Source organism: Oncorhynchus masou, chromosome 29 (genome assembly GCF_036934945.1).
Source record: "Oncorhynchus masou masou isolate Uvic2021 chromosome 29, UVic_Omas_1.1, whole genome shotgun sequence".
Taxonomy (NCBI): Eukaryota; Metazoa; Chordata; class Actinopteri; order Salmoniformes; family Salmonidae; genus Oncorhynchus; species Oncorhynchus masou.
In genome coordinates this window covers 67,746,270-67,768,464 of record NC_088240.1, presented here as the reverse complement: position 1 = coordinate 67,768,464, position 22,195 = coordinate 67,746,270, and the positions used below count along the sequence as shown (strand labels likewise).

At 43.4% G+C, this 22,195-nt stretch overlaps 1 protein-coding gene across 4 annotated transcripts; it reads right to left on the bottom strand.

Moving 5' to 3' along the window:
- Positions 1 to 7: 7 nt before the first annotated feature.
- LOC135520377 (flotillin-1-like) lies at positions 8 to 17,806 on the bottom strand. Of its 4 annotated transcripts, XM_064945875.1 has the most exons (12): positions 17,648 to 17,806; positions 16,794 to 16,855; positions 15,029 to 15,104; positions 14,601 to 14,691; positions 14,315 to 14,458; positions 7,148 to 7,267; positions 6,388 to 6,636; positions 5,972 to 6,153; positions 4,543 to 4,588; positions 3,173 to 3,310; positions 2,558 to 2,722; positions 8 to 2,470 (listed from the first exon to the last, which is right to left on the bottom strand). In XM_064945875.1, the coding sequence occupies exons 2-12, from the start codon at positions 16,834 to 16,836 to the stop codon at positions 2,444 to 2,446; spliced, it is 1,281 nt and encodes a 426-aa protein (XP_064801947.1). In that variant the 5' UTR covers positions 16,837 to 16,855; positions 17,648 to 17,806; the 3' UTR covers positions 8 to 2,443. The 4 variants fall into 4 exon arrangements, with proteins under 4 accessions (XP_064801947.1, XP_064801948.1, XP_064801950.1 ...); XM_064945876.1 differs by lacking the exon at positions 16,794 to 16,855 and having other exon boundaries at positions 17,648 to 17,805; XM_064945878.1 differs by lacking the exons at positions 14,601 to 14,691; positions 15,029 to 15,104; positions 16,794 to 16,855 and having other exon boundaries at positions 17,648 to 17,805.
- Positions 17,807 to 22,195: the final 4,389 nt, after the last annotated feature.

Below are 22,195 nucleotides of genomic sequence, written 5' to 3'. Positions count from 1 at the left end.
AAGGGTGTACGTTAGGAAATCAAAGTTTGTGTTTATATGTTGTTACAATAATTTCATTCAGCTTCAGTACAGAAAAAGGTTAGAAGTCACAAATCATTGACTGATGTAATATACAGGTGTGTGCATAAGTGAAAGCAGTAGAATTGGTTTGACGAAATTGGCTTTCATTAATATCTTTAGGACATAGCATGCCTCTAGATTGTTCATGTTTAACCTGGTGTGATAGTTTAGCCTTTAGGTTGAGAGAAAAATGGGAATCTTTCAATTTAGTCAGGCACTTGGTAACAAAATGCATAGACAGCCAGATCGCATGTAAGCTTTGGGGTAGTATTCAATCCGGTAGAGAGAAGTAGCTTCTAGAATCCTGAGCAGCGGTATAGAATTAGAAGGATTCTATTTCTATGGTATAGAACAAGTCCCTGACAACAACCCTGTACTACAAAAGGATCAAACAGGGATGTGACCAGCACAACAAGAATACACCATTCTAATCATAATATTACGATATGAAAGGATAGCTCCTAATTAAAATGTATATTGTCTACTCCAATCTATAGAAGGTGCCTGTATACCCCACTGGACCATACAACTTAATGGAAGTCCACTACTCTCGTGTCTGTAGCCTGGTCCCAGGTCTGTTTGTGTTTTTGCCTGTTCCATTGTCAAGGGAAACATGTTTGGCATGGCAATTCTATAAGGATTTGAAAAGAGAGCAGAAACAGACTGGCACCCATTCCCCTCTTCTACACACATACCTTCACCTCAAACAACACACCACGTGACTGACAGTACACCTGACCGAGATCGAGCCCTCTGAGGTTAGCCTTCAGCAGGAAAGCCCCAGTCTGCCCCCTCCCTCTTCCTTCCAATCACTTCAGAATATCTCCACCTTTATACAGTTATAGCACAGCAGAAGCTCTGATCGAAGGCCTGTCTGTCTAATAAGTCAAGCGTTTAGAAACACACTGGAACTAAGCCATAATGGTGTACATGACAATCTGTCTGTTAGTAACAGTATAGTAACAGAATCTGTAGTTCCTTGTTTGTTTTGGTAATTAGATTAGATACCATCAGAGTCAGTACTCCATTGATTGTGTCTATGCCAGTATTGTACCAACACATAGAAGAGGTTTAGTGCCAACCCATCATATAGTTTGTGATCTCATCCCACACAAATGGCAGTCATGGCAAAAAGCACAGAAATCGTAAAACACAGATTTACAAAAAACAGCATAATCTGCATGTAACTTGGCTATTGTAATATGGCTTGTACTGATATGATTAATTAGACTCTAAAACAAGGCACTGGCCATTCTAGAGTGTCATCTTAGAGATATGAGTAGATAGTAGACGCTAGATCAGTCTGTCAGGGGAGCACAGTGGAAAACTACTTTGTCCATAAGGTGGTAGACAGAGGTACTGGAATGCTGTAAGGCATGCAGAAGTCATGTATAAATAACATGACTACCATTATCTAAATTCTGATTGTGGACATATCTTAATTTCTTCCAAGTGAAAGTAAAAAGCATTTATTCATTTGCAAAGCAATTGATAGCAACTAAGCAAGCTTCCGATGCTGAGAACTTCTAGAACTGCAAATGTTGACAAAACAATCAGCTGACAAACTCAACAATGACATGGATGACCTCATACTGACATGATTATTTCCTACATCATTTCTCAAACACAACCAGATCCCAATGAAATAACATTCTATGAATTACAACTATGTGACAGTTGAACAGTTTATATGGACCCAAACCTGTAATCGAGGGAGACAGAGGCAGGCTTGAAGCAGTGATTAAAACACACTGATTAGCGGACGGAGGAAAGAGTACAGAATGGTGGAGGAGTCTGAGTTACTACCAGAACGACGAAGGCTGTGTCATGCGGGTCCAAAGTGCTTTTCTTTCCTTCATCCAAGCTGAACTAACAGTTATGAATGACCAGGAGACACAGTCCCCCAGTAGGCTTACAACATACAGCCTGGAACCATCCTCTTTTCAGATCAGTGCCAAAAAGGACCAGGAAGCAAGAGGGGAGGTCGAATAAGAGTGTTGAGACATGCCCTAAGCAGACAGGCATGCAGACAGACATGCCCTAAGGAGACAGGCATACAGACAGACATGCCCTAAGGAGACAGACATGCAGACAGACATGCCCTAAGGAGACAGGCATGCAGACAGACATGCCCTAAGGAGACAGGCATGCAGACAGACATGCCCTAAGGAGACAGGCATGCAGACAGACATGCCCTAAGGAGACAGGCATGCAGACAGACATGCCCTAAGGAGACAGGCATGCAGACAGACATGCCCTAAGGAGACAGGCATGCAGACAGACAACTACACTAGGTAATAATAATAATAATTATAGGCACAAGGAGGCAGTATGGAGTTCCTGGTCTGACGGTGCAGACTGTCTCAGTCACTGGGCTCCATTCTCAGCCCATTCGGGTGGACAGCCCAACCTGTGGAAAGAAGGGGAGAGAATGTCAGTGTTTGTCGACAAATATGTACACACAAATACTATTTTCCTCTCTTCCTTCCACACACACCTGTGAGATGTTGATTCCAGTGAGTTTCTCCACGGCAGCTGGTAGTCTGGTCATGATGTCCAGAACCTCTCCGGTCAGCTTGGCCGCGCCCACCTCACCCCCGCCACTGGAAACCATGGTAACCTTCTGGGCCATGGAGAGGGGCCTGCTGATCTCCTCTGCTATCTAGAGGACAAGAGGAGTGATGTTAGCTTCAGGAAGAGAACAGCAGCAGACAGGACTGCAGTAACACTACATGTCCATCTGTCATCCCTCTTTTTTTTATTCTTTTTTTTTTAACTAGGCAAGTCAGTTAAGAACAAATTCTTATTTTCAATGACGGCCTAGGAAAAGTGGGTTAACTGCCTGTTAAGGGGCAGAACGACAGATTTGTACCTTGTCAGCTCGGGGGTTTGAACTTGCAACCTTCCGGTTACTAGTCCAACGCTCTAACCACTAGGCTACGCTGCCGCCCCATCTGTCATCCATCTATTCTCATATCCACTGAATCTGACCATCCATCCAATCTCTTCATCTCTCCATCCGCTTAAACTCTCCATATCTACTGAATCACTTTCCCATCAATCCTTCTCCCTATCCATGCACCCTCCCAGTCCTACTCCCAGTGTGACTGACCAGTGGTAGTTTCTCCAGCAGCATGTCCACCATGGCCCCCTCCCCGTACTGTTTAAAGGCCTCAGCCTTCTTAGCCATCTGCTCTGCCTCGGCACGACCTTTAGCCTCCAGAGCAAACGCCTCAGCATCACCCCTCATCTACACAGACAAGACAGAGAACACATTAGTTAAAATAAACAAAGGTTGTATATATATGAAAGAATAAATAAGAACACACTCAGTTGCCAGTTTATTAGGTACACCCATCTAGTACCGGGTAGGTTCCAGAACAGCCTGAATTCTTCGTGCATGGAAACGTTGCTCAATTGGTTTCAAGGGACCTACTCGTGTGGCAGGAAAACATTCTCCACACCATTACACCACCAGCCTGTACCATTAACACCAGGCTGGATGGGGCCATGGAGTCATGCTGCTGACACCAAATCCTGACTGCCACCAGCATGACGCAACAGGAACCGGGATTCGTCAAGCCAGGCAATGTTTTTCCACTCAATTGTCGAGTGTTGGTGATCGCGTGCCCACTGGAGCTGATAGGAGTGGAACCCGGTGTGGTCGTCTGCTGCAATAGCCCATCTGTGACAAGGACTGTCGAGTTGTGCCTTTCGAGATGTCGTTCTGCGCCGCCATTTGCCTGTTTATGGCCCACCTCTTAGCACGATCCTTGATGTTCTCCTCCAACCTCTCATCAACGAGCTGTTTTCACCCACAGGACTGCCGCTGACTGGATGTTTTGTGTTTGTTGCACCATTCTCGGTAAACCCCAGCTGTGAGGTACTGGAACCAGCGCGCCTGGTACCGACGATCACGCCACGCTCAAAGTTGCTTAGGTCACTTGTTTTGCCCATTCTAACGTTCAATTGAACAGAAACTGGATGCCAGTCTGTCCGCTTTATATAGCAGGCCACGTTACTCACTGTCTGTAGGAGCGAACCATTTTCATGAACAAGGTGGTGTACATTATAAACTTCTGAACCATGTTGTTTTATGAAAAATATATCCAAATGGGAAATGGATGGTTTAATAAGGATGTGTATAATATGAAGAGAGAGAACTTATCCTAAAGTAAGGTTATATTAAGGGAAGTGAGCGATGTCTCCGAAGGAGGAGACAGGGAATTTAGAATAGAGATGGGAAGAGGAACAGAGAACACTATGGAGAGATGGATATGGAAAGAGGGGAGGCAGGGGGAGATACAGAGAGCGAGAGCAAGTGGATGAAAGGGTGGAAGGGACAGGCTGTCAGGGGGGAGCTAAGACAGGAGGCGTATCAGACAGCTATTGTACTGGGGGTGGAGAGACAACAGGAGGGACAGGAGAGTGGAGGGACATGATAGAGGAGAGAGGAGAGAATGGAGGCGCTGCTGAACTCACTCTGATGGACTCTGCCTCTGCCTCAGCCTCCATGATGAGCTGTGCACTGTGAAAGAGAGAGACAGTTTGAGTTGAGCTGAACAAATGTTGGACCTTTAACAGGACTCACTGTCCAGGACTACTGACGACTACGGAACAGAACATACCCACAGTTCTGACATACCCCCATCATTCCCCTTTTATGATGACAATAAGGCCTTTATTTGCTGTTTACTTTAAAGGCATTGTAATTAGACATTTAAAGTGTCTCAAAGGAATAGCAATGGTGAACTTGATCAAATGTCCCGGAGGAGCTGAAAGACAGAAACAAAATGTCCCGGAGGGGGTGTATCTGACCGTTTCTGAAAGACAGAAACAAAATGTCCCGGAGGGGGTGTATCTGACCGTTTCTGAAAGACAGAAACAAAATGTCCCGGAGGGGGTGTATCTGACCGTTTCTGAAAGACAGAAACAAAATGTCCCGTAGGGGGTGTATCTGACCGTTTCTGAAAGACAGAAACAAAATGTCCCGGAGGGGTGTATCTGACCGTTTCTGAAAGACAGAAACAAAATGTCCCGGAGGGGGTGTATCTGACCGTTTCTGAAAGACAGAAACAAAATGTCCCGTAGGGGGTGTATCTGACCGTTTCTGAAAGACAGAAACAAAATGTCCCGTAGGGGGTGTATCTGACCGTTTCTGAAAGACAGAAACAAAATGTCCCGGAGGGGGTGTATCTGACCGTTTCTGAAAGACAGAAACAAATGCAAATGGTTGTGGACCTGTAAATAGATCGTTTGCAATAATGTTTTGCAGCCACTTTTTCCCCAAACATAAATATGCTGTACTGCCCACGAATTCTGAAACATGGTGTAACTGGGAAAAAGGACAACTACAGTTTGGATACTAACAGCTATAGCCTACAAACTTCAATGTAAAACATCAACCACAGACTCTCATATCAACTGTCTGTTATAAACTGCGCTCCCTGTTGGATGCATAGGCTAGATATAATCATTTAAAAATTGCTCTAAGAGCCTATCTAATAGGTTCAATTAAATGAGAGATGTGCATGGTCATTTGTTCTATGGCTACTTCAGAAATATGAATATGGCCAGAAAATATGAGGATTATTATTCTGCAATGATCGTTATTTTAGAACGCAAAAATAACAGCAAATGATTACATCTTGTTATTATATTTAGCTACTTGTTTTTGGCTATGAATAAGAGTGTCCTCGTAAATTCTTCATTTGCACAATGTTATTTTAGCCTTTTAGCAATGCAACACTAGAAACGTTGTGTACACATGGTCCAAAGTCTGTACATTCTCACCTTAAGTTTAGTTTTTATAACTGACAACCTTCGTGTGAAAACTGGCGCACGCAGGTTTTGGGGCATAATATGTGCGTATGAAATGTTTCTCAATGAGGCCCTGGGTAATGTAACATACCGTTCCGCCTCAGCCAGTCTCTCCAGACGGTATCTCTCGGCCTCAGCAGGTTTCTTCACCGTGGCCTCCAGCTCCATCTCCTTGCGGGTGATCTCCTGCTCCTGCAGCATGATCTGCTGAGACCTCTCCACCACCTTCACCTGCATCGTCTCCTCCTCAATCCGCTGCTTCGTCTTCGCCACCTACATAACCCCAATAACACAACGGATTTACAAAGCAACACTCAGACACTTCACATCAAAAGTGATGGCAATGGAGGGAATTTGAGGATCATGCACATGTCTCAAGTTAGGATTCTGCCCAGTGTAAATAAACGGGAATATCTTCCGTTATTAGAACACGACACACTGCCTCGGCTGTGTTGAGCGTCTGAATGAGAGGATCATTGCACGGCCCAGAGTTTGGTGGCAGGATACCTGCAGCTGATAGGCCATCTCAGACTCTGCCTTCTTGGTGTTGACCTCGTAGTCGTAGGAGGCCTTCTTCAGCTCGTAGTCTCTCTGGGCTTTGGCCATCTCGATCTCATTCAGATACTGGGCCGACACCTTCTCCTGCATGGCCTGGGCCTCACGGATCACCGCGTCTCGTTTGTACTGAGCCTCTCCGATCCTGGCATCCTTCTGCACCTGAGCTGTCCTAGCTTTTCCCAGGGAGGTGAGGTAGTCCTGACAGAGACAGTGTTGTTATTATTAGAAACATGGTAGTTTGGGTCCAGCATGCTGATTGGCTGAAACAGCATTTCAGCTGTGCGTATATCAGGCAATATACCACAAAAATACTTACTGTTATATTTATGTTCAGAACCAGTTTATAACAGCAATAAGGCACCTCAAGGGTTTGTGGTATATGGCCAATATACCACAGCTAAGGGCTGTGTCCAGGCAGTCCGCTTCGCATCGTGTCAAAGAACAACCCTTTGTCATGATATATTGGCCATATACCACACCCCTTTGAGACGTATTGCTATTAAAAACTGGTTATGAACATAAACAGAACAGTAAACAAGTATTTTTGTGCAACAATTTGTCTTCCATTCTCGAACACTGACTTTCAAAAAGGCATTTGCATTTTTACCAAATCTGTGCTAATATCTCAATTTCAGACTGTTTTCTGTAAGTAATCCTTGTGTGAACTTCATACCGTAACGTCGCTGTATATTTGTCAGAGCAAACAAACCTGGTCGTCGTGAACGTCTTTGAGCGTGTAGCTGACCACGCCGATGCCCATGTTGACCAGGTCAGAGGAGGCCACCTTGAACACCTGCTCAGAAAACTTCTTACGGTCCTGGTAGATCTCCTACAGGGGAAGGGTAATATAATAATACCATTTAGCAGACACTTTCATACATTTTCATATTGGTGGCCTCAACGGGGATCTAACCCATGAACCCTGGCGTTGCAAGCGCCATGCTCTAATAACTGAGCCACAAAGGACAAGTGGGTTGTTTACGTGCTGCTGTGCAGTTTGTTGCTAACGTTTCTTTGCTACCTGCCAACTTTACGGTTTTTATTATTTTTCCCCCTCGCACAACTTTTTTCATTCACCTTTTTCACCCCGGACGCTTTCTGGACATGGTTCTACACGACCTCCACCAGCCAAAGCTAAGAAGTAACATTAAACCTAATTACAGTCACTGTACTCATAATATACAGGAGAACGATCGCCTTATGGCGTGGACAGCTGTGCTGCAAGCCCAGCTTCAGACGCAATCGTTAAGCAAGGGTCATTTCAGTGTAGGAAAGGATGAAACAATGTCTGTGCCACCAGTAAGTACAGATAGTAGTATAAATCCCCTCGCACAGTCACCGCAGCCAGACAACTTTCTCATGGCTTCTGGAAGGAAATGCTGTAGGAATACTCTACCAGTGTCGCCCATTCAGCCGACAGAAACTTTCAACCGGTTCACCCATTTAGCAACGAGCCGGTCCGAGTCTTCTCTCCACCCGTTACGGGGTCTGAGACGCCGAAGCCTCCCACCATTAGCTCTGACAAATTGAAAACCCTAGTTATTGGCGTCTCCATTACCTGCAGTATTAGACTTAAAACTAATCATCCAGCGATCATACATTGTTTACCAGAGGGCAGGGCTACCAAAGTTAAGGCTAATCTGAAGATGGTCCTGGCTAAAGCTAAAACTGCCGAGTGTAGAGAGTATAGGAATATTGTTATCCACGTCGGCACCAATGATGTTAGGATGAAACCGTCAAGAGGTCACCAAGCAGTCTCTCACAACTCAATCGCTGGTTGAAAACTGTTTTCTGCCCCTCCCAAAATATAGAATTTGTAGATAATTGGCCCTCTTTCTGGGACTCACCCACAAACAGGACCAAGCCTGGCCTGCTGAGGAGTGACAGACTCCATCCTAGCTGGAGGGGTGCTCTCATCTTATCTATGAACATAGACAGGGCTCTAACTCATCTAGCTCCACAATGAGATAGGGTGCAGGGCAGGCAGCAGGCTGTTAGCGAGCCTGCCAGCTTAGTGGAGTCTGCCACTAGCACAGTCAGTGTAGTCAGCTCAGCTAACCTCATTGAGACCATGTCTGTGCTTTGATCTTGGTTGGGCAAAACTAAACATGGCGGTGTTCGCCTTAGCAATCTCACTGGAATAAAGACCTCCTCCATTCCTGCCATTATTGAAAGAGATTGTGATTTCTCACATCTCAAAATAGGGCTACTTAATGTTTGATCCCTCACTTCAAAAGGCAGTTATAGTCAATGAACTAATCACTGATCATAATCTTGATGTGATTGGCCCGACTGAAACATGGCTTAAGCCTGATGAATTTACTGTGTCAAATGAGACCTCTCCTCCTGGTTACACTAGTGTCCATATCCCCCCCACACATTGGCGCAAAGGTGGAGGTGTTGCTAACATTTATGATAGCAAATTTCAATTTACAATAACAAAAAAAGACTGTGTTTTCATCTTCTAGTCGTGAAATCTATGCAGCCTACTCAATAACTTTTTATAGTTACTGTTTACAGGCCTCCTGAGCCATATACAGCGCTCCTCATCGAGTTCCTTGAATTCCTATCAGACCTTGTAGTCATGGCAGATAATATTCACATTTTTGGTGACTTGAATACTCACATGGAAAAGTCCACAGACCCACTCCAAAAGGCTTTCGGAGCCATCATCGACTCAGTGGGTTTTGTCCAACATGTCTCCGGACCTACTCACTGCCAGTCATACTCTGGACTTAGTTTTGTCCCGTGGAATAAATATTGTGTATCTTAATGTTTTTCCTCATAATCCTGGACTATCGGACCACCATTTTATTACATTTGCAAACGCAATAAATAATCTACTCAGACCCGAACCAAGGAACATCAAAAGCCATGCTATAGTCTCAGACAACCCAAAGATTCTTAGATGTCCTTCCAGACTCCCTCCACCTACCCAAGGACGTCAGAGTACAAAATCAGTTAACCACCAAAGTGAGGAACTAAATGTAACCTTGCGTAACACCCTAGATGCAGTCGCACCCCTAAAAACAAACAAAATGTGTCATAAGAAACTAGCTCCCTGGTATACAGAAAATACCCGAGCCCTGAAGCAAGCTTCCAGAAAATTGGAACAGAAATGGCGCTACACCAAACTGGAAGTCTTTCGACTGGCTTGGAAAGACAGTACCGTGCAGTATCAAAGAGCCCTCACTGATGCTCGATCATCCTATTTTTCCAACTTCATTGAGGAGAAAAACAATCCAACATTTATTTTTGATGCTGTCGCAAAGCTAACTAAAAAGCAGCATTCCCCAAGAGAGGATGGCTTTCACGTCAGCAGTGATAAAATCATGAACTTCTTTGATGAAGAGATCATGATACGTTAGAAAGGAAATTACGGACTCCTCTTTAAATCTGCGTATTTCTCCAAAGCTCAGTTGTTCCGAGTCTGCACAACTCTGCCAGGACCTAGGATCAACGGTGGCAAGCAAGTTTTTTTTAAATACTATATCTCAACACATTGATGAAAATAGTCTTGGCCTCTAAACCGTCAAGCTGCATACTGGACCATACCAGCTAAACTACTGAAAGAGCCGCTTCCTGTGCTTGGCCCTCCTATGTTGAACATAATAAACGGCTCTCTATCCACCGGATGTGTACCAAACTCACTAAAAGTGGCAGTAATAAAGCCTCTTGAAAAAGCCAAACCTTGACCCAAAAAATATAAAAAGGTATTGGCCTATATCGAATCTCCCATTGCTCTCAAAAGCTTCAGTCTGGTTTTAGACCCCATCATGACGGTGGTAAATTACCTTTAAATGGCGTCAGACCAGGGCTCTGCATCTGTCCTCCTAGACCTTAGTGCTGCTTTTGATACCATCGATCACCACACACTTTCACTGCTATGCGCACAATGCACAGCTGTACATTTCGATGAAACACGGTGAAGGCCCGGTGAAGGCCCAAAATTGCCTTCCCTGGAAGGCTGTGTTTCAGACATAAGGAAGTGGATGGCTGGAAAATGTTTTACTTTTAAACTCGGACGAAATAGAGATGCTAGTTCTAGGTCCCAAGAAACAAAGGTATCTTCTGTTGGATCTGACCACTAATCTTGATGGTTGTACAGTCGTCTCAAATAAAACTGAAGGACCTCGGCGTTACTCTGGACCCTGATCTCTTTCGATGAACATATCAAGAACATTGCAAGGACTGATTTTTTCTGTCTTTGTAACATCGCAAAAATCAGAAACGTTCTGTCCAAAAATGATGCAGAAAAATGTATCCATGCTTTGTCACTTCTAGATTAGACTACTGCAATGCTCTAATATCCGGCTAAAGCACTAAATAAACTTCAGTTAGTGCTAAACACGGCTGCTAGAATCTTGACTAAAACCCCAAAATGTTATCATATTACTCCAGTGCTAGCCACTCTACACTGGCTTCCTGTTAAGGCTAGGGCTGATTTCAAGGTTTTACTGCTAACCTACAAAAGCATTGCATCGCAAAGCATTTCTAAGGTCTTCGAAAGCCAAGTCAACAAACAGATTACCGACCATTTCGAATCTCACCATACCTTCTTTGCTATGCAATCTGGTTTCACAGCTGGTCATGGGTGCACCCTCAGCCACGCTCAAGGTCCTAAACGATATCTTAACCGCCATCGATAAACATTACTGTGCAGCCGTATTCATTGATCTGGCCAAGGCTTTCGACTCTGTCAATCACCACATCCTCATCGGCAGACTCGACAGCCTTGGTTTCTCAAATGATTGCCTCGCCTGGATCACCAACTACTTCTCTGATAGAGTTCAGTGTGTCAAATCGGAGGGTCTGCTGTCCGGACCTCTGGCAGTCTCTATGGGGGTGCCACAGGGTTCAATTATTGGACCAACTCTCTTCTCTGTATACATCAATGATGTCGCTCTTGCTGCTGGTGAGTCTCTGATCCACCTCTACGCAGACGACACCATTCTGTATACTTCTGGCTCTTCTTTGGACACTGTTAACAACCCTCCAGGCAAGCTTCAATGCCATACAACTCTCCTTCCGTAGCCTCCAATTGCTCATAAATACAAGTAAAATGCATGCTCTTCAATCGATCGCTGCATGCACCTGCCCAACATCACTACTCTGGACGGCTCTGACTTAGAATACGTGGACAACTACAAATACCTAGGTGTCTGGTTAGACTGTAAACTCTCCTTCCAGACCCACATCAAACATATCCAATCCAAAGTTAAATCTAGAATTACCTTCCTATTTCGCAACAAAGCATCCTTCACTCATTCTGCCAAACATAGCCTCGTAAAACTGACCATCCTACCAATCCTCGACTTCGGCGATGTCATTTACAAAATAGCCTCCAATACCCTACTCAACAAATTGGATGTAGTCTATCACAGTGCAATCCGTTTTGTCACCAAAGCCCCATATACTACCCACCATTGCGACCTGTACGCTCTCGTTGGCTGGCCCTCGTTTCATACTCGTCGCCAAACCCACTAGCTCCAGGTCATCTACAAGACTCTGCTAGGTAAAGTCCCCCCTTTTCTCAGCTCGCTGGTCACCATAGCGTCACCCACCTGTAGCACGCGCTCCAGCAGGTATCTCACTGGTCACCCCCAAAACCAATTCTTTCTTTGGCCGCCTCTCCTTCCAGTTCTCTGCTGCCAATGACTGGAACGAACTACAAAAATCTCTGAAACTGGAAACACTTGTCCCTCACTAGCTTTAAGCACCAACTGTCAGAGCAGCTCACAGATTACTGCACCTGTACATAGCCCACCTATAATTTAGCCCAAACAACTACCTCTTTCCCTACTGTATTTAATTTATTTATTTATTTTGCTCCTTTGCACCCCATTATTTGTATTTCTACTTTGCACATTCTTCCATTGCAAATCTACCATTCCAGTGTGTTACTTGCTATATTGTATTTACTTTGCCACCATCGCCTTTTTTTGCCTTTACCTCCCTTATCTCACCTCATTTGCTCACATCGTATATAGACTTGTTTATACTGTATTATTGACTTTATGTTTGTTTTACTCCATGTGTAACTCTGTGTCATTGTATGTGTCAAACTGCTTTGCTTTATCTTGGCCAGGTCGCAATTGTAAATGAGAACTTGTTCTCAACTTGCCTACCTGGTAAAATAAAGGTGAAATAAAAAATATAAAAAATTGCATAGGCTTGCTCCTACCTATATTTCTGATTTGGTCCTGCTGTACATACCTACATGTACGCTACGGTCACAAGACACAGGCCTCCTTACTGTACCTAGACTTTCTATGCAAACAGCTGGAGGCAGGGCTTTCTCCTATAAAGCTCAATTTTTATGGAATGGTCTGCCTACACGTGAGAGACGCAGACTCGCTCTCGACCTTTAAGTCTTTATTGAAGACTCAGCTCTTCGGTAGGTCCTATGACTAAGTGTAGCCTGGCCCAGGGGTGTGAAGGTGAAAGGAAAGGCACTGGAGCGACGAACCGCCATTGCCTGGCCGGTTCCCCTCTTTCCACTGTGATTCTCTGCCTCTAACCCTATTACGGGGGCTGAGTCACTGGCTTACTGGTGCTCTTCCATGCTGTCCCTAGGAGGGGTGCGTCACTTGAGTGGGTTGAGTCACTGACGTGATCTTCCTGTCCGGGTTGACGCCCCCCTCAGGTTTGTGGAGATCATTGTAGGCTATACCCGGCCTCGCTTCAGGCTAGTAGGTTGGTGGTTGAAGATATCCTTCTAGTGGTGTGGGGTCTGTGCTTTGGCAAAGTGGGTGGGGTTATATCCTGCCTGTTTGGCCCTATCCAGGGGTATCATTGAACAGGGCCACAGTGTCTTCCGATCCCTCCTGTCTCAGCCTCCAGTATTTATGCTGCAATAGTTCGTGTCTGGGGGCTCTCTCCCTCTCCCCCTCCCCTAGGATCATGTTTCAGGACTACCTGGCCTGATGACGCCTTGCTTTCCCCAGTCCACCTGGTCAAGCTGCTGCTCCAGTTTCAACTGTTCTGCCTGCGGCTATGGAATCCTGACCTATTCACTGAACGTGCTACCTGTCCCGGACCTGCTGTTTTGGACCCTCTCTCTACCGCACCTGCTGTCTCTAACTCTGAATGATCGGCTAAGAAAAGCCAACTGATATTTACTCCTGAGGTGCTGACCTGTGGCACCCTCTACAACCACTGTGACTATTATGATTTGACTCTGCTGGTCATCTTTGAACATCTTGGCCACGTTCTGCTATAATCTCCACCCGGCACAGCCAGAAGAGGACTGCCCCCCCCCTCAGAGCCTGATTCCTCTGTAGGTTTCTTCTTAGGTTCCGGCATTTCTAGGAAGTTTGTCCTAGCCACCGTGCTTCTACATAAACATTGCTTGCTGTTTGAGGTTTTAGGGTGAGTTTCTGTACAGCACTTTGTGACATCAGCTGGTGTAAAAAGGGCATTATAAATAAATTTGATTGATTGATAAGGGTCGACCAGCCATAACGAGGGTACCCATGAGTGTTCCTGTCAAATTGGCCTGTTCTGAGGGACTTTGTCCCTTCTAGTATTTCTGTATCTATGTGGGGAGGTGGTGACACCAGTAGCACACAGAGGAGATCAGCCAGAGCTACACAGGAAGTAAATGACAGACCAGAGGAATGAAAGGAAATGCGTTACTATTACATATGTTATAATAACTATAATCCATTAATGCTCTAAGTTGCCAGGCAGGTTTGCTAGCCTTTTGGTAAGTTATGAGAAAAGTCAACGATGAGAAAAACAAGCTATGGCTTGTAGGTTGAAGTCAGCGAGACATTGAGCAATTCAAAAGACCAAGGCACTCCTTATGGAAGAGAAAAGGGCACCAGAGGCAACACATGCCCTTTATCAGGACATGGTGCAGTGTGTAGCCTACCTCAACAGTCAGATGGGCGATGATGGCCCTCTGATGCCCCTCCAGTGTTTCCAGAGCAATGTTGGAGACCTCAGCCTCAGACTTCCCCATGAACATCTGACAGGCCGTGGCCAGCATCTCCTTGTTCTGACCCTGGATCTTCACCTGCCAAAGGTCAGGGGTTAGAGGTCAAAGATCACATAGGACAAATGGGGATTCCATGTGAGGTCAAATGTACCTATCCAATCAGAATACATGGCTACTTTCACATGTACACTGGGTGGGGTGTTGACTTCTAAGTCCATACTTGGGCGATGCCAGTGACAGAGATGGGCACTCCATGACGGGTGTACACCTTATCACTCTTCACATTCAGAGTCAGGGTGTTCAGAGTGATCCTAACAGAGAGAGAGTGGTTCAAAGAGGGAAAGTACAGTGAGAATAGAGAAGGGGATTGTTAGAGGGATGGAGAAGAAAGTGAGTCAGACAGAGAGTAACCACGACTACAGGTGGAGGCTACAAATGACAGATAGATTGTGTTGCATTATAAGCTTAAAATAGTAGCCTGTTATTCATATAGGCTTATTTAACTACTAACGTTACAGTAACAGTAGAGAACACACGGGGACTATGGGGCCTTTTTCTCTATACATTAATAGAATCCCTGAATGAAACCTGGATAGATGAACAGATGGATAGATAACCAAAAGAAGAAGGGGAGGGAGAGATAGCCACCTCTGGATCTGTTGAATACAGGGGAGGACAAACACTCTTCCTCCAGCGATCATTAGAGGAGGGGAACGACCAAAGCCTGGAGGAGAAGTGAAGAAGTGAGAGCAATCAGACTTTGACAGAGAAAAGGAAGAAAAAAAATGCCTTAGTATATACTAAAAAGGAGTGGGTTATTTGAAAATATGAGAGATGAGTTTACATTAGGCTATACTCTCAGTCAACACAGTAGTGCACATCATTAAGATGTCATGTACACACTGAGTCTATGATATATATTAATTTGCCTGCATATAGGACTACATTGCAACACCACATTCCATACAATACAATGTAAGTGAAGAGCGAGCCTACTGACAGCTGGTATTGTTGCTGTCTCTGCCTGGCCGGTTCCCCTCTTTCCACTGGGATTCTCTGCCTCTAACCCTATTACAGGGGCTGAGTCACTGGCTTACTGGGGCTCTTTCATACCGTCCCTAGGAGGGGTGCGTCACTTGAGTCACTGATGTGATCTTCCTGTCTGGGTTGGCGCCCCCCCTTGGGTTGTGCCGTGGCGGAGATCTTTGTGGGCTATACTCGGCCTTGTCTCAGGATGGTAAGTTGGTGGTTGAAGATATCCCTCTAGTGGTGTGGGGGCTGTGCTTTGGCAAAGTGGGTGGGGTTATATCCTTCCTGTTTGGCCCTGTCCGGGGGTGTCCTCGGATGGGGCCACAGTGTCTCCTGACCACTCCTGTCTCAGCCTCCAGTATTTATGCTGCAGTAGTTTATGTGTCGGAGTGCTAGGGTCAGTTTGTTATATCTGGAGTACTTCTCCTGTCCTATTCGGTGTCCCGTGTGAATTTAAGTGTGCTCTCTCTAATTCTCTCTCTCTCTGAGGACCTGAGCCTGAGGACCATGCTTCAGGACTACCTGACATGATGACTCCTTGCTGTCCCCAGTCCACCTGGCCGTGCTGCTGCTCCAGTTTCAACTGTTCTGCCTTATTATTTTTTGACCATACTGGTCATTTATGAACATTTGAACATCTTGGCAACATTCTGTTATAATCTCCACCCGGCACAACCAGAAGAGGACTGGCCACCCCACATAACCTAGGGAGGAACCAGGCTTTGGCCTTTCTAGGGAGTTTTTCCTAGCCACCGTGCTTCTACACCTGCATTGCTTGCTGTCTGGGGTTTTAGGCTGGGTTTCTGTACAGCACTTTGAGATATCAGCTGATGTACAAAGGGCTATAAATAAATTTGATTTTGTAAAAAGTTAACAAAGTACTGTACTGTTTGAGCTGAACCCGATTAGAGATTCCTGTCCTGGTTTACTACACACTGTGACATCCGGGGTACGTTCAGCAAGACACAATGTTTCGGAACATTCAGATAGAAATATGTAATATAGAACAAACATGCCTCTCCGACACGTAGATCAAGGAATCACGTTGGCTCTATTAATGACTTTCCAATCAGCAAAGTTTGACAACTGAAAGTGGCCCAGAGTTGCTAAATGGTATCACATGACACTTGATGATAGGCTAAAGTGAGTCACATGTCACTTGGCCCTGCATTACGTTTACTGTTACTTGTACTGTAAACAATCACCTACAGTAAACAACATAGGCCTATTACAGTTTCAAGAAGGGTCATAACAATATTGGGCCATGTAGGGCGATGGGGGTAAGGCTGGGTAGATCACCCAACCTGTTTTTTTTGGAGGGTTCTGTATAGTGCCATATAAGATTATGTTATTAAATATTAACACATAAAACAAAGCATCTTACCAGACACCACCATGGCTTCATTGGGTCCACATGTGTAGAACATCTTGATTTGGACCTAAGAGCTGTTTTGGTTAAGATTGTCAATGTCATTAGACAGTTTCCCCTTGGTTGGCTTAATCATTCAAGAATCCCTGGGATAGTAACGTTACTAGTCTTTTGCTGCTCGTCCCAAATCCAAATAGTTACTTTTGTGGTTAGTACTTGTGCTGAGAAAAAGTAGGGCAATCAACTTGTGAAAAAGTGAGACAGTCTGTGACAGACGACAGTTGAGAGAGAACGTTATTTGGCAGAATGGGACAGAGGCGCTCCATCTCATCTGGGATCTAAGCAGATTGATGGGAGGTTAAATTAGCCATGTGGATCCTCCAACAGTGTCGTTTGTGAATCCATGGCTTATGCCGGAAGTTCAATTACAATACTTACCGTTACCGTCTGCCAATGTTACAGCTAGCTACATAGTTACCACAGCGAGAGTTTCTCTACGGTCTCTGGTTACCATAACTAGCTAGTTACGTCAACAATGTGAAAGTTAAATACAGCAGATAGCTAACGTTAGTTAATGCATTTACTATAGCCGTGTGCTGTCACCCATGCTGACCCACCCTATTCTGTCTTACGGCTTCACATCACTCCCGATGAACCACAGCAAATATTATATTTATCTCTTCACAGCTAATTCTGACCACATTGTCAAGTACGTAGCTAGCTAACTTGCTACTCTATGCCCGCGTCTCAAACAAATTAGCTAGTTTAAGATTGCTGGCTGAAAATCCAACATTTACCTTACACTAGCTAGGTCCATAACAACCACAAACAAGAAACAAATACTTGTTATCTTGCCTACTGTAACTTACCAATCGATTCTCCCTAAAGATATGTTACCCTAAATCGTCGTGTAAACTCCAGATGGTTTCAATATACTCCGATTTACGTGACTTGACGACTGGCTCAAATACTGGAATTGCAACAAAATGTTACTTAACGTGACTTAATGGAGTGCAAATGCTGACCACGCCCCCTTAGGAGTATAGTGGAAATAACGCCCTCTGGTGGTCAAACTGCAGACATTCTTTACCTCGAGCAATTTTAAGGGCGCGGGGGGCAACATAGGGGGAGGGTTGTCTACCTTTTTGCTTTGAGGAGGGTTGTGTTTTTTTATTGGGCACAGGGGAGGGTAGTGCATTTTTCCCATGGTTTACATTCGCTCTTTTGCATTATTTATTCTATCCTTGCCACATTTCCTCATCTGCTTGCATGCACCTCCCCTATGTCAAGGTGTTTTGGTACTTCCCTTTTCCAATGCGTTTTTCGACATGCTAACTTTTACTACCACAGGTCAATGTAGTCTACCAGTCTGTCTATCCTGTCCTCTATCCACCATTCATAGTGACAATACTGGAAAGTGGATCGTTTGTCAAGATCTGCAATAGGCTAACTAGCAATCATACCACACATAAAAACATCCAAAGCCTGATCAATTTTCAATATGAACCCACAAGAAAACATATGAATAGCTAATAGGCAGGGGAGAGGTGAGGTGTATCATTGTGCATGAAATAAGTATTTGCATCCACCCCCTTATTTTATTCTTATTTATTCTTTATTTTTTTGTTGCACTGACTCTCTTGCACAGGATCGATGTACACACACTGGACTCTAAGCACACACCCACACATGCTACACTGACACTCCAACACACACGGACACACACGTACACATTTCCTCACACACACTGCTGCTACTCTCTGTTTATTATCTATGCACAGTCACTTTACCCCTACCTACATGTACAGTTGAAGTCAGAAGTTTACATAAACCTTAGCCAAATACATTTAAACAATTCCTGAAATTTAATCCTAGAAAAAAAATCCCTGTTTTAGGCCAGTTTGGATCACTACTTTAATTTAAGAATGTGAAATGTCAGAATAATAGTAGAGAATGATTTATTTCAGCTTTTGTTTATTTCATCACATTCCCAGTGGATCAGAAGTCTACATACACTCAATTAGTATATGGTAGCATTACCTTTAAATTATTTAACTTGGGTCAAACGATTCAGGTAGCTTTCCACAAGCTTCCCACAATATGTTGGGTGAATTTTGGCCCATTCCTCCTGACAGAGGTGTAACTGAGTCAGGATTGTAAGGCCTCCTTGCTCGCACACGTTTTTTCAGTTCTGCCCACAAATTTTCTATAGTATGTAAATTTCTGACCCACTGGAATTCTGATAGTGAATTATAAGTAAAATAATCTGTCTGTAAAAAATTGTTGGAAAAATTACTTGTGTCAAGAACAAAGTAGATGTCCTAACCGACTTGCCAAAACTATAGTTTGTTAACAAGAAATTTGTGGAGTGGTTGAAAAACTAGTTTTAATGACTCCAACCTAAGTGTATGTAAACTTCCGACTTCAACTGTACATATTGCCTGAATTACCTCAACTTACCCGTACCCTTGCACATTGACTCGGTACTGGTACCCTTGTATAGCCTCGTTATTGTTATTTTATTGTGTTACTATCTATCCTTTAGTCTATTTAGCAAACCTTTTTTGTACTCTGCATTGTTGGTTAACGGCTGGTAAGTAAGCATTTCACGGTAAGGTCTATACCTGTTGTATTCAGCATTTCACAGTAAGGTCTACACCTGTTGTATTCAGCATTTCACAGTAAGGTCTACACCTGTTGTATTCAGCATTTCACAGTAAGGTCTACACCTGTTGTATTCAGCATTTCACAGTAAGGTCTACACCTGTTGTATTCAATTTGAACAGTGAAGACATGAAACAAGCAGCTCAAAAAGCTCCCCTATAAATCTTGTTTAGGGACAATTCAGTTGTCCTTCCTAGACTAACCGACAGCACCACAATTCAATGAATCATTGCATTATTGTTTTCAAGTAAGTACAAAATTCTACTCTAGGCTGCAGTGAAAATGTAAGGTTTCCATCCAACCTTTTTATGGGAGTAAAGTACATGTTAGATAAGAAATGTAATGACGTCGTGGGAAAACATGCAGTTTATTAGGCTACAGATGAAATAGGTTGGTGATGAAATTCACAGGGTGGTGAAAGTTCACAATGAGCTTAATGCTCCTTTCAATAAATATCCAGGGTCTTATTCTGGTGACATGATGATGCTTGGCTGCTGTTTGACGAATAAAAATAATATCACACTTTTGTCCATAATAATCTCCCCACAGTGGAGATGTCACAATACCCAGAAATCTAGCTGTCAAACAAGGAAATGGTTCCAATAATTTTAACACCCTTAATATTTCCCATAGGGGATTTAAGAAACACTTAAAATAAGGGCTTCCCTGGTATGATGTTGTGATCACCATGCCAACCTCTCTCAAAACAAGGTGACTGTGCCACAAAAGCATACTTAAGTGACAAAGTCCAAATCCACGTTTATAAACACCTGGTCACCACAGTTATTGTTATTTGCAGTCATAAACATTATTGTGAGTTAATTCTATGAGGGGGAAGGGTGTGCCATTTTTTTACAGTACCAGGGGAGGGTCATGTGAAAATATTTTTTATTTTCACAGTAAATTTCCAACTGTCAGTTAAAGGTTCAACTTCAGGACTGAAAATATCATCAAAACTTTGGGAGAGTTGGGGGTAAATGTAATGGTTATAAGTAAGTAATTTAGTTGTTTGTTCATAAATATAATTTCAATACACTTCGTGAATGGGGTATGAATAGAAATGAAATCGATCTCCACCCTATTATATGAAAATCACTCCCAGTCTCCAGCCCAGCCCCCGCAGTCTCTCTCTGGACCCAGTCCAGAGGTTTACCATCCTCCTGTCAGTAGGATATTATACTGGCAGCACATTCATAGATTATTAAAAAATGAAAACAAGAGGCCCCCTGCAAAGACATGCTAAACTTGGGAATATCCTTTTTTTGCACTCTAGTGAGGTACAACTGTTTTTCACTGCATTTACAACCACCTCTGAAAAAACAAATGGATAATTTGACATATTCTACTTGTTTATACCAGCATTTCTTTTAAAAGTTTACAGAAATACTGTCATGTCAAAAGCTATTGTGTAGGCTATATTTAAAGAAATACACTTCTAATAAAATATGTGTTATTGGAATTACTCAATAGAGTCTGCAAAACTTAAATGTGTCTCTTGTGCTGGGCAACGGGTTTAATAGAGTACCAGTGACTCCTTACTTCACCCACTTCTTTCTCTTCAACGCAATACATGGTATTACCTTAGAGAAGGTCCAAGAACTCCTGAAGCAAGCTGTGTTCTATCTGGTATCATAAGAGACACATTGGAAAAGTATTACATTTTCTTCAAAAAGACAAAAGTCATCTGTGCTCTGACAAATGCACAAAGAATGACTCATTGAGTTCTAAACAAAGGCAACCAAAACTCTTCCATCTCCAATTACTAAAAAGGAGTATTAAGCCATGACAACAAGTGGTTCAAGGATAGAATAATTGACAGGTACAATGATCTTTTGAAGTCACATCTGAAGGAACAATTTGTGTTAATGTCCCTCGCATATTTTGCAAGTCAGGAATTACAGAGTCTGTTTTGTGACAGCAAAGAGATTACACCAAATGTGCCTGGAATGGTGCTTTTGAGCATGTGATAGTGCCTGTGAACTTAAAGTCACATTGGACAATTATAGCCATAGATATGCAACATATACTGTAGTGAGCAGCAGTAATTGCATTCCATTCCATTACAATGATGGATTCCTTAAGCCAATATGAAAGAGAATGAAAGGATAAACTACTTCCACTTCAGAAATACCTGGAATTACAGTATCTGGCAATGTATGGATTTGCGGTGGATGTGACACTAAACTATGAATTTCCTCATCGGTGTCCCTATTTTAGAAAACAGTTAGACGGTAAGGGTGTTTATGTGTACTTATTCTCTAAAGCAGTCTTATTAGAGGGCAGTGTGGGTACACTTTGTCACAATGGCATGCGATGGTATGTTTTAATTGAGTTATCTGCGTACTGCGGTTTAAACTCTACAGAAAATGACTACTGACCTTGATAGATAATAAACTCCTCTCTGTATTATGTATTAACTTTCAATCTTGTCTCCGTTATTGATTTAGAAAACTTAGTTAAATGGACCTTTAATGTATTCTGCTAATCTTGATTGAAAAAGCAACCCACAGAGGCCTATAACTTGTAAAGAATGTTCTCCATTGTTGTTCTGAAAGCTTGATTATATTGTGTACTGTTAGCCATGTAGCCTTGTTGTCTCTTGTAGTACATTTTAAACTCTACAAAAGACCCTTTGCTGACCTTGATCCATAATCATGACCAAATAGCTTGTAAATAATCTTGCCTTTGTTATAATTTTTTTAAACTAAGTAATCGTCCTATGCCTTTGCTGTATACTGCGAACCTGAATAGAT